This window comes from Phyllostomus discolor, chromosome 4, assembly GCF_004126475.2.
Source record: "Phyllostomus discolor isolate MPI-MPIP mPhyDis1 chromosome 4, mPhyDis1.pri.v3, whole genome shotgun sequence".
In the NCBI taxonomy this organism is placed as follows: domain Eukaryota; kingdom Metazoa; phylum Chordata; class Mammalia; order Chiroptera; family Phyllostomidae; genus Phyllostomus; species Phyllostomus discolor.
Window position 1 is genome coordinate 17,014,913 of NC_040906.2, and position 12,869 is coordinate 17,027,781.

Genomic DNA, 12,869 nt, shown 5'->3' on the forward strand with positions numbered 1-12,869 from the left:
GGTCTAATAGCTCCTGGGCCCACAGCAGACAGCATGGGCTCTGAAGAACTGAGCTTTAATATGAAGCAGAAACTCTGGATACTGGCTTTTGTTTTGGCCTTGCTGAGGACACGGTTGGACTTTTTCTGTGGTGAGATGGAGGGAGATAGGACATTGGAAACCCAGGGGAATTTATTCTACTTGAATACATTTTGCCACACCACAGTCTCCTGTGCATGAGTCCTTGGGATGCTTTCCTTGTGATCCAGTGGAAGGGCCTAATGTCCACCAACAACAATGCCAGCAATAGAAAGGCTAATTTTGGGCACTGGCTGGCGTAGCTCAGTGGATTGAGCACGGGCTGCGAACCAAAGTGTTGCAGGTTCGATTCCCAACCAGGGTACATGCTTGTGTTGCAGGCCATAACCCCCAGCAACCGCACATTGATGTTTCTCTCTCTCTCTCTCTCTCTGTCTCCCTCCCTTCCCTCTCTAAAAGTGAATAAATAAACAATCTTAAAAAAAAAGAAAGGCTAATTTTATTCCCTACCTCCCACCCCCCATGGCTGTTCTATGCTAAGGAAACAGAAGGACCAGAATATTCTTCCCTCCTCCCTCCAGGTGGAACTGGATGGCTGAGCGCCTGTCATGGGTGGAACAGGACTAAAAAGGCGGAGAAGACATTAGCGGTGGGCATGGAAGAGAACAAGAATAGGGGCCAGAGAGAGGGGCTCTTTGATGCCCATGGGAGGGGGACTCCACGGATTCTTCAGTGAGGAAAGTAAAGGATAATGCCTACTGTCTCCTGGGTTCTGTGTGTCAGAGGATGATTTTCAAAATAAAGTACAATCAGGAACCTCAGACATCAAATCAGCACATGCTAGAGATGCTATTAAAGTCATTAATTAACGAGGAAACCAGTCGATGCTGCAACTGGTTCCAAGAATGCAAAGAACCGGTAATACTACAGCAATAAGTTCATAAATATGCAAAACTGGGCTCCCTCCACAGTGGGGGAAGAAAATCAGTTGCATTTTCAGGGTAAAGTTCATTTGCATGTCTATCAAGAGGAATCATTTGCATTACTGTCAGTTATCTCCACACAGTTTGCAGAGTTGTTAGTAAAACAGTGCACAGTCAGTCCAAGGCACCGAGGCCTCGTGGAGTGAAATACCTTGGGAGAGGCCACTCAGGCAATGCCTAGTTTTGAGCTGAAGACAATTTCTAATCTTTTTGGTTCATTTCAAAGGCTCTTACAATTTTTTTGTACACGGACATGTCGTAATAGTAATGAGACAGGCAAGTAAGCCAGGATACGTAGAAGAGGGAAACGGAGATGGGCAGTTAAACCACCGGGCAGTTCAGCCCCCAAGCAGTTTGCAGTCATCTAGCAAATCCCACCTTCCCTTCACTAAGGACACTCAAGAGTAAGTGGTGTGCATTTTTCCCCAACCAGAGGGTAAATGCCACATTTTGCGGTGTATAATGTGCTCCCATGTATATATAGTGTGCACCATGTTTTTGGCTCAAACTTTCAGGAAAAAAAATCTATTGTTTTAATTTTTTAATTCAATTTTTTGTTTATATTTACAAACAAAGCTAATTATATTTCACGGTATTATTTTGCATATGGATATTGTTATTGCTTTCTAGAGTTACAAATTTAATGCATAAGCATAAATAAAAGAATTAAAAACATTTACATAGATACGGAATTAGTACTACTCATGTATAATGTGCATCGTTATACTTTCCTCAAAAATTTGGGCAAAAAAGTATGCATTATGCACTGCAAAATATGGTAGTTTAAATCACCCTACTCGGAGAGACAGACAGCAGAAATCCAATTAGTGTCTTTTGCCAACCACACCCAAGGACAGATGAAGTTCAGGGAATAAATCTCATCCTGGTGCATCAGCATAAAGCTGATGAATATTCTCCTGAAATCCCCTCCTAAAACCTCCCCTAAACTCCCAGCCTTTAAAAACTCTCCCAAAAATGAAGGACCCAGATGTGCTTCTCCTCTCAGGGGCACATCCATGCCTTTTCCCTTCCCTGCTGCTTCCCTCTCAGGCATGCATCTCCTAAACTCTAAGGGATTCCATGAGGCTTGCAACCCAGGGAGCAGTGGGCCATGGCAGCTCGTCCCAGGCCAACCCCCTGAACCTGTCTCCAAGGCCCCCTTTCCTCTGACTTTCTAGTGAGCCAAAGGCAGCCCTACTGAGGCTCATTTCTTCCCTATAACAATTTCTAAAGAGCCAAAGTAGTCCTGCCCTGGGTCTCCTGTTGCTTCTTTTATCTTAAGCCTTTCCTTGTTGCACGGTGCCCCGCTTAAAAAATGTCTAAAAGTCACCTGGACTTGTACTGTGAAATCTTTCCTGCACGAAGTTAGGCACCCACATGCTACTGGCCGGCCCAAGCAGACTCACTCCAGGCCCAGTTCCTTACTGGTAACAGTAACATCTTCTTTTGGGAAACAGACTATCCTTTCAGGAAAAGAAAAGAACTCGTACATTCCTCTCTGAGCAACTTCAACAAGCCAGGGTCAAAGGTTTGTGGGCAGCATTTCAGAAGAGTGGGGAAGGGAGAGAAGGAGGCAGTTGTTTGACTACAGTCTGGGCGTAGGCATACCTCCTCAGAGATGACAATTACAGCTAAGCTTCAAATATTGTCAACCTAAGTTTTATCTTATTTAGCCTCTGCCTCACCTTGAGTTACATCCTGTGGATACACGAAAGTCTTCAAAGGTTACAACTTAGATATCCTTCAAGAGCAGAAACATAGCTTCCGTCTTCCACATTTCTCCGAGTGCTCGTGTGGGGTTGGCTCTTTGCTAGAGATGAGGGGAAGAAATGTCATTAGAACAGTCTTTAATGTGATTTGGAGGGTGGGAAGGACTTGGATATGGGGAGGGGAGAGAGGAGGACCTTCTCAGTGAATGGAACACGAGGAGAGAAGACTGCTGAAAAACCTATACAGTAATGGTGTTCTGAGAGTACGCTTTTCTCCCCTCGTCATCAGAACATTCTCACAAAGACGGAAGAAAAAAATACAGCATCTGAAAAGTCAGTTCTGACTGTTTTATGTTGGCCTCATAGCTCAGACCAAAAGAGAACATTTGAAGTGGAGCGGTAAAAACAGGAAAGAAATCCATGCTTTGAAAAGATGGAGACGTAGATACTGGCTGGCAAAAGCAGTGAGCCTGAAATGGGCTGGCATTTCTGAGTCCGGGGACCGTGGATCCCCTGGCAGTCATGCACAAATGAGCCTCCAGACCTGAGGCTGAAAGGCGATCCTTGAGAATTTACCTTTGTACGAGGAATTTTGCACAAGCCATCACCTTGAGTCATTAAGCTCTGTCTGCTTGTTCATTCCTCCTCCCCCTCCACCCACCGCCCGCTGCCTTCCTCCAATGGGCAAACATTGGTCAAGAGCTTTTGTTCTCTCCCTGCACTTGAATTTTTGAAAATCCATTATGAGTAACAGTAGTTAACTCCAGGTCTTTGTGCCACAGAAGCTGAACAAGTGAGTCTGAAGAAAAAGAAAGAAGACACAATCTTTTTAAAACCACTAAAACTTTTTAACACAAAGTGTGGCTAAATTATATCTGTGCATTACAGATAGTGTAAAAGCCAGACATAATTTGTACTTATAACTAATTTCCATAATTGTAGCTTTAATTCGGAATAGCTGGCGTTTTCTGATTGGCTTAGGATCTTTCTGTGGCTGCTAATTTAAAATGTGAAAATGAAACCATAGACCTGATTTTTTTGAGTAAACGTACACACAAAAATATGTCTTTGACATTTGAGAGCATTCAAGGATTTTTCTTTTGTGAATAGCTAGGACAAAGACAAGGTTAAGTCTAGTTGGAGGATTCCTTCTTACTGCACTGTGTTTATAGTTAAGTCCAACGTCTCAGAAAGGAGTTGGCTCTGCACCGTCACAAAAATAGGTCGTTTGTGAATTAACAGAATGTAACACCTCATGTTCTCAGCTGCATTAAATAAACAAGCCAGTCAGGGCCGCGTTAGATACAAACATCTAGCTTAGATCTCCCAAGTTATCAAGAGTGATTACTGAATCAGGGCAAAAAGAGCAGAGTTTGACATACAGAGTGATTTATAAGTCCCTGGTTCAAGCAAAAATCAGGCTACAGTCCATTCAGGTTTTACCTGCATTATGTTCTCTTTCAAACGGCCTGAGAACTCAGGAATCGTCAGTGAATTAGATGTGGAGAGACATAAATCCACACTGTGTGCTTGAAAGTCTCTCTGCTCCCACGGGTGAGTCTTGATAACGCAGGAACCAGATTGAGGGGGGCGAACGAGCGAGGTGGTTTCCTGTTCTTGATCAATGCCCGAAGCCGAAGGGAGAAGGGAAAGGGGACTGTTGAAAGCCTTCTAAGACTGTCTGGCACCCAGAGAAAGTGCGAATTAACGGTTTCTGAGAGTTACGCATTTGGATTTATCCCGTCTCCAGGAAAGTCGGAAAGAAAGACGCGTGAGAAAAACAGGCACAGAGCAGGGCCGCAGTTCCTCGGCACCTGCTCATTCGCAGGCGGCCCCGGCAATGCCCGCATCCTCCGCGCTCAGTTCTCCTGTCCTCTGCTGCTTGTAAAAGACATTTAAGAGCTCAAGGGTTTCCCTGCGAGGGGTGGAAACATTAACTTTTGCTTGAACTGACAGAACGTTAAGGCTAGAATATCCCCGGACGGCTGTTCCAGAAGAGCCAAAGTATCACTCTGCCGCTGCTATTCTTCTTATTGAAAATTTACTTCCACTTGACAACAGCGGCTGCCGTAAAACCACCTCTCCAAGAACAGTTGTTACGAGGACCCAGGCTGCCCGAAGGCCCTGGGTGTCTGCTAAATGGCTGTCTGGTGGGTGCTTCCTATGTGGCTGGGGTATCATGGTCTCCAGAAGCAGCCCTTCTCTCCTGGGGTGTGAGGTGGACTGTTGAGAAGATGTCAGGTTACGGGGGCTCCTGAGGGGAGAAAGCACAGTTATTCTGAGCCAGCAATGGAAAGTCTGAACTTGCTGTGGTGCCATAAACTCGCAGCTGAGTATTGGGAACAGAGAGCTGGAGAGGAGAGCTGAAATGATGGAGAGTGATAGTGACTTATGTTACCGACCAAAGATGCCATCGAGGGAACAGACTGGACTGTGGCTGGCGAATGTTGTTGCTTATATTCCAAGACCTCAAACCCGTAGTAGGACAGAAAACTATTACAAGGAACAGTGAGATTGTCCCTGGAAACCTCTCCCAGGTACAGCTGATGACCACTGTGTGGACCTAAGAGGTGTGAACGTGAACTAAGGAGACGGGCTCTCGTGTGTGGATTAAGTAATGGGTGCCTTCCCTATAGTAATGCTTCATTTAAAGTTCTGAAAACAGCGAAGCTCAAGACCAGTGAAAGGCATTGTAAAAACTTCTTTTATCCCAGGTTTGTGGCTGAAATATCTCAATTCTGAGTTGGCCTACCCATGACTCAAATCTTACAGCAACTGTTCACACTTAACTGGGAAAAAATGTTTCAATTATAGCAATTATTTTACACTTAATTGGGAAAAAAAGATGTTCAAGTTAACACAAGCTTTTAAAAATTTGTAACATTTTTATACATGCACAGGGCAAGATTTTAAGTTAGTACATAAACATGTAGAGGGAAAGTAAGTTTCCTTCCCACCCCCAGCCCCCAGGCCTCAATTCCTCTCCCCAAAGACAACAGCCAAGAGAATTTTCTGGTACAAGATACCAGAGACAACCTATTCAAGTCCAAATGTTTTTGTATGTGTTTATGGTTCTACAGCCCTTTCAAATACAAGTGTGTGTGTACATGTGTCCTACCTCCATAAATATTAGCATTATACATATTGTTCTGCATTTTTTTTCTTCATATCTTATCTTGGAGATCATTTCACATGATATTGAGCTGCCTTATTTTATAAATGCTGCAATGAATACTACAACACATGTTCTTTTGCGCACAGACATGTGTAAACCTGTGGGATTAGTTCCCAAAGAGTGAAATTGCTGGGTCAGAGTATATGTATTTTTGGCTTTGAGAAATGTTCACAAGTCTTTCGCCCACCAAAAAGTGTTACCAATTCACACTCATGCCAGCAATGTACTGAAGTCATTTTTTCCTTCCCTTTCTGCTAACACAGTTAGCTCAGGTTTCTGACAGAGCTAACAACTCCTTTCCATCTCTCCTCCATCTATGGAAAGTGGGGCTTCTCTGTCCTATTAGCCAACTTTCAAAAAAGAAGTGGCTGTTTCCCAAGTGACATGGCTCTTCTTCTGTTCTCTGGAGCTATGGGAGCTTCAGTATTTAGTGAAAGAGAGCGGCTGACTCCATTTGGTAGAAAGGGTTTGAGTGTTACACTTTATTTGATTCTAATTCGGTTGCATGCATGTCCTACGGTCCACTACTGAAAACAAGAGGACCTAGTTCTTATTTCCAGGTAGCCTGAATTGTTCAAAGAAGGGGAAACAAAAGACCTGGACAATATAAGTGTAAGGTGCTTCGAAAAATGAGTGGAGAAAAATGTGTATGTGGATATATATCTTATTTTTGGCACACAGATCAGCATATCCTTATCTGCCCGAGGTCTAGATGAACTCAGAACACAGTGAAAATGAAGGAAAAGACCAGCGGCGCATGGGAGCGGTCCTTCTGGTGGGCATCCAAGAGAGTGAGCAGCCGATAGGACCTGAGCAACGGGAAGAGTGCAGTTGGCTTTTCAGAAGTTTGGCTGGGAGAGCAAAGGAGAAGGAGGTTGTCAGTGGAAAGGAGAAAACACAAGATGCAGGGAAAACAGGTCCTGGAGGAGCCTGGAGAGGCTGGACTTCCAGCCGTGGGCAGAAAGGAGAGAGGAAGCTTCTCGCAAAGAGTGTAAGCACAGGGACTCTTGCACAACGCGGGGTAAGAGGCTCTGATGCCTGTGGAGTCAAACATCCACGTACAACTTTTGACTCTACAAGTTGGCCCTTCATGTCCCTGGATTAAACCAGCCACGGCTGGAAAACAGTATTTTCAAACAGAGGTTGACAATCCGGCAATCTGCGGTTGAGAATGGGCAAATACCGCTTTCGTTCCACACTTCGTTGAATCTGCGGATGCGAAACTGCAGATAGGAAAGGCTGACTATTTATTGAAAAGAAAAAGAAAGAAGTCCATGACTGTAAGTGAACTGCTCAATTCAGACCCCTGTTGTTCAAGTGCCAAGTGTAATTAGTGACGACAATTTAGATGGTTCAGAGGAGAGGGAAGAGAAGCTGGAGTTCGTTTAACGTAGAACGTGTAGGACGTGGAGAAGATTCAGGTGTAAACCCTGATCGACCACCGCAAGGTTTGTGACCTCTCCCTGTCTGGGTTTTCCTGCTTGTGAAATGGGGGGCATTCTGCTAATCTTAAAGTTTTGGGGATGAGATGGAGCAGTGCATGTGAAGTGTCTAACACTTTTTAATAACTTCCTGCAATAAAGGAACGAGAAGGGAAAATCCCAAGCAGTTAAATGAATACAGTTATTTACAGGCAACCAGGACCATTACAACGAGTGATCTCCTCTCGTCAGGTATGCAGTGGAGGTGGCTTAGGAAGACTCCCTGCAGGACCCAGCTATAAGCACGGAGATGTGTCAGACAGACGGTATGCTGCGTGCGAACCCGCTTTCAGGAAAGAATGTAAGTTCTCTTGGTTCCTTTTCCATTTGTGCCACCATCCATTCACTGGCTGTTTAAAAAACATGAAGGTCTAGAGGTAATTTTTTTAAGTCAATAACTTTTATTATCCTTCACATATTTCATAGAAAAGAGAATATGGCTAATGGATCAGGGTGGAATAAAAAAATGCAAGTTTCAAGACGTTGCTCTATTGCATTGGGAAGCAGGCTCCCCCGACGTCATTCAGAGCAGTTGTTCTTGTTCGATGCTCCTTTGTAGGCACAGCCCTGGACACACCGGGCACAGCCCACGGGGCAGCAGGAGCAGCAGCTGTTTTTGCAGGAGGTGCATTTGCAGTCTTTGCATTTGTAGGCGCTGGCACAGGTGCAGGGTCCGCCAGTGGAGCAAGAGCTGAGGGGGTTCATTTCGAGCAGAGCTCATGCATGTGGTGCAAAGCAAGAGGAGAGGAGGCACTCAATGCTGGTGCAATTGTGAGGTTAAAAGGCCGCAGGTTATTAAATACAAAAGGTGTGATGGGCAGCACCTGAGATATCAGTGTATTGGTGCAGTTGCAGCATGTTTTGAGTAATTTTTTTAATAAGTTGTGGTCTTCAAAAATGGAACCTGGGCTGTTGCAGGAAGAGAGTTACTTCCTTTCCATGTTTGGAGACTCTGGTTTGGCTGACAGGTGCAGGAACAAGCTTTGCGAGACTTAGATGTGTCCTCTGTATTTATCTTGCCTCTCCTTTCGCAATGATCTGTTGTCTGGTGAAGTTCTCTGTCATACTGAGTTGTTGTTCTCTAAGGTGAAAATGGGCACCAGACTCAAAAGAAATCCTTTGATAATTAAGGATTGTTGGAATCAGGAAGGAGAACGCCCCCACCTCGCCCAGAAGGCCTCTGTGGTATCAGGGTTTCACTAATTTATTACAGATTACTGTTCATGCTAGGATATCAGAAACACTCCACCAACATCCCATTACTTGTTTTCATTGCATATCGATAATGAGGAGGAGCAGAAAGGAACAGAGATCAGATCCTTGTCCACACTCACAGGCTCAGTCGAGGGTACACGTTACTACTCCCCGGGGGAGGACTCAAGGAATTTTTAAGTCATAGAAGCTCCCAAAGAAGGAACACCAAAGTTTCTTCATGGAGGTTTATATTCATATCCGTCTTCCCAGATGGCGGCAGCTCCATCCTGGCTGAGAATTCGAGAATGGAACCTTCAGCCCGTCTGCTGCCTTAGAAAAAAAGTCATGGCCGTTGATGGAGGGTAATGAAGCCCAGCTGCCGTGCTCTCCTCGCTACCAGCTTGCGGGGGAAATGGGGCTGTAAACCCAGACCCCTCTCCAGGCAATGAGGGGAGAAAATGTCTGGGTTCTCGCTTGACACCTGGACCTCACCGTGGTGCAAAGTAAAACTCATCAACTCAGGTGGCCAGGAAAAGCAGATGTTTAGCGCAGCTGAGTGTGAAGTGTGGGGGAAATGGCTTTATGGGCCTTTGGCTGAGATGCTCACATGTGAATGTTATGCACAGGAAGTCATCAGGTAGTGGAATAACATAAACAGACCTTGCTTCATGAAGTCATTTATTTTGAATTGGCAACAGCAGCAACAACCTCTATAAGTGCAAAGGAACAAAAGGATCTACTTTTTATTCGAAAGCTTTTTCACCCAGCAAGGGCTGCTTGTAATGAAAAAGTAGGGGCGCCGTTTCCTTCATTTTAAACATGTATTTGTCATCAGAGGGGATGTTGTTGATGCGTGGCCATACTATTTCTCAAAGCAGTTGTGAAGGTAGGAATTCTTTCGTCTCTGCCACCCCCTGTGAGAGAAGTAGGGATTATTACCCACGGTCAATGTGTGGAGAAACGGAGGCTTACACTGGTCAGAAAATGTGCCGCACGGCAAGTAGTGGAAAAAGAACTGAAACGAAGTTGTCTTCTTACGTCCAGAGTTCTTTCCTCTCAGCTGGTGTTTCTCCAAGTGTGATATGTACCACTGGTGGTGCATCAGATGAGTTTATGTGACATATGAATTAAAATGAAAATATTTTAATAGTTAGGTTATTCGAATCTAAATTTAAAGGGTGGAATCTCATAGTGGTTAACTCAGGTTAAACTCAAGGTCTGGAACCATCCTAACCTGGATTCCTTACCAATTCTATTCTTTACTGTGTGGCTCCTTCCTCATCAGTCTAAGCCTCAATATCCTAGTCTGAAAAATGGGGCTAATAATGGGGCTAAAGTTAATGGGGCTAAAGTTAAAGATAAGTTAATGGGGCTAAAGTTAAAGATAATGGGGCTAAAGTTCCTACCTCATAGGGTTGTAGTGAGGATTCAATGAGCTAATATTTGTAGAGGATTTCGAGTAGGGCCTGATATACTCTAAGAGTTCTGTGTTTGTCAAAGAAATAATAAAAGTAGCACGTTAAATTTATGATTGCATGGGTATGTTGAGTTTGGACAGGGTAAGTAGGGATTTATGTTTGAAAAGGGATGAAAATAATTTTCACATGAAACAGGTAACTAACAGTAGAGGTAGGGGTCATCTGTGAAGAAGATGATGGGAACTTGGGAAGCCCTCATCCAAACCAGGAAGGAGGGCAATGCAAAGAATGTTGAGCCCAGTGGGCGGAGCCGGTGGTCTGCACCTCATTGACTTTCATCTGAAGGAAAAGATGGCCTTGGAGTCTTGGCCTGTATTCAGATACTTGCTAAATTTTTGTACATATTTATCCTCTTACCTTTTCTAAAGGAGTCTTTCAGGCAGTGTTCCTTAGACCCAGAGAACAGGCGTGAAAACTTTAGTAATAAATTCAGTGGACAGCTGCTGCCGTGGGCTGGTGCTCCGCCTGTTTCAGAGTGTCAGAAGTAGGAGGTGGAAGCCAGACCTGAGGCCGTGTGTTGGAGGGAAGGGACCTAGGGCAGCTGGAACAAGGGGAGGAATTATCAATTCACAAAGCCAGACACCATGACTGTAAACAGGAGACAGGAGGAGAAATGCCTTCAAGTGAGTCATCTGCTTCTGCATCACATAGTTACCTCAAGGAGACAGAGGGGCACAGATCTGCTGATCCCGTCATTCCTACTCACTGAACAGCAGGACCAGGGAATAAATGCCACTTGTGCTGCGTCTCCTTTAGGGACAGATTTACTATCCCCTGGCTCTCCCTGGACTTAGGTGTGTGCTCTGGCCCAGGGTCATACAGCAGAAGCACCCTGGTCTTGTTTACCTGAGTTATCTCTCCTCCCACCGTAATGAACTGCTGTAACGGCCTACCTTCACTAGGACAACTCTCTGCTAGGACCTGTATTCTCTGTGCTCAAGTGACTAATAAACACAGTGATCTAAAATCTCAGTGCAGAGTTTGCAGAGTAACATGGCTTCTGGTTTTTTGCTGGAGTACAAAGTCACCTTAGGCTCTGGGCTGGAAGCCACATCAGCTTCAGGTCCCATGTCACTCTGAGCAAGGGTGACATTGGAAGTGTCAGGCTCTCATTCGGTAATTTTAGAAATCTGGCACTTAGGAGAGGGCTTGAGAGTCAGGTGGGGTCAGACCAGCTGTCTCAGACAGGCTCCTTTTGCTCTGGGCACTCCTGTATGCTCAGAGGTGGTAAGCTGCAGCAGGAAGTTACTCTGATCAACTTAATCAAAAGTTCCATTTACTGAAAGGATTAGTGATAGTGAAGAGAACTGAAGAAAAACCTGAATAGTCAGATCTTGTAAAGGAGAGAAAACATAAGCAGCTCCAGAAATCTGCAATAACAGCAGCTGGCATTTATTGAGTGCTTACTACTCGGTCTAGGCCATGGGTGTCAAACTCATTTTCACCGGGGGCCATATCAGCCTCGCAGCTGCCTTCAAAGGGCTGAATGTAACTTGAGGACTGTATAAACGTAACTACCTCTTAACAGTTAAGTGAGAGCTTGGTGCTGCTGCCAGGTAGAAACAAGGTGCCAGGCCAGGTAAAACAAGGCAGAGGGCTGGATTCAGCCCGAGGGCCTTGTGTTTGCCACCTGTGGTCTAGGCCCTTGACTCACACTAATCTGACCCTCACAAAAATGCTATCAGGTGGGTACTGTCATTATCCTGTTGGTGAAAGGGTCAACAAAACCCAATTCCTCTATGGCATGACAGTCTGACCTTTGGTTAACTGCCTGTTACTCTGTAATGATATGTGTCAACTGTGACACTAGGCAGCATTTCTTATGGCAGAGATGACCCCTGATTGGTTAATGGCTCCGAGACTGGGAAAACTATAAATACCTGTTAGGAGGCCATTGTTTGGGACTTCTCTTACTCTTGCAACTGCCATGTCCTTTTGCAGGGACCTGCAAGCTATGCCTGTGGACCTGTTACAAAAGTTCTTCGAGGGGGAAGGAAGAGGGGAGGTCATGAAGTTTTTAAGCCAGAGCAATTCCTACTTGATGTGTATCTTGACTCCCTGGACTTGAAAACGACTGAGTGGATTATTTTAAGGACTCCTGTTCTGAAGAAGGACATCTGACATGCATCTGAGTAAACCGATGCCAAATGTGGAGCCTATTGCTGTCTTCTGGGTCTGACTCTTTATGAACCTCCGAAGACCCCTGATGGGCATTGCATATCATTTTTATAGAGACAAGAAACTGAGACAGTGAGGAGTTAGCTAACCTTCAGGAATTTAAAGAAATATGGGTAATAAATGGTAGATCCATGTTCAGTCCTGGGCAACTTGGATCTAGAACCCGTGCAGTGCCACAGTGCTTCTTCAACAGTTGGCCAGTCTACACAGGACACAGCATTCAGGAGGCATTTTCTCCAATGATTTCCATTCTTGGGTCATTAAACTCAAGATGCAAGTCCCTGTAGGAGAGAGGCCTGGATGGCCCAATTGGACCATCATCCCATCTCTTGGTTGCCTTGGTGCCTTGACTGACAATTTCCCAGGGAAATCAGAAGAAAGGGAACAGAAGCCAACTGGATAAAAACAATGAATGTCCATAGTCCCTGGAGTCAGACAGGGCTGTAAGGAGAGATAAATAGTGGACATTAACCTCCTAAGATATTTGCTGTTGTTATTGATTTTGTTATAGTTGCTCTGTTGTTATTTGGTAGTTTTCACAACATGCCCTGCCAAATCTTATAAAGCATTCAGTTATTCACTCATTCATGTATTCATTGACTCGTTTAACAACATCTTGAGAACCCCGATTATGGAAGAATTCAGCATTATGG

At 44.8% G+C, this 12,869-nt stretch overlaps 1 protein-coding gene across 1 annotated transcript; it reads right to left on the minus strand.

The window, feature by feature from the left end:
- Positions 1-7,885: 7,885 nt before the first annotated feature.
- On the minus strand, positions 7,886-8,094 carry LOC114495307 (metallothionein-1-like). Its single transcript, XM_036022550.1, has one exon. It carries the CDS (start codon positions 8,069-8,071, stop codon positions 7,886-7,888), a length of 186 nt encoding a protein of 61 aa, XP_035878443.1. The 5' UTR covers positions 8,072-8,094.
- Between the last annotated feature and the right edge of the window lie 4,775 nt (positions 8,095-12,869).

Coding starts and splice junctions, on each gene's coding strand:
- LOC114495307 (XM_036022550.1), bottom strand. CDS start 8,071: ATGAACCCCCTCAGCTCTTGCTCCACTGGCGGACCCTGCACCTGTGCC.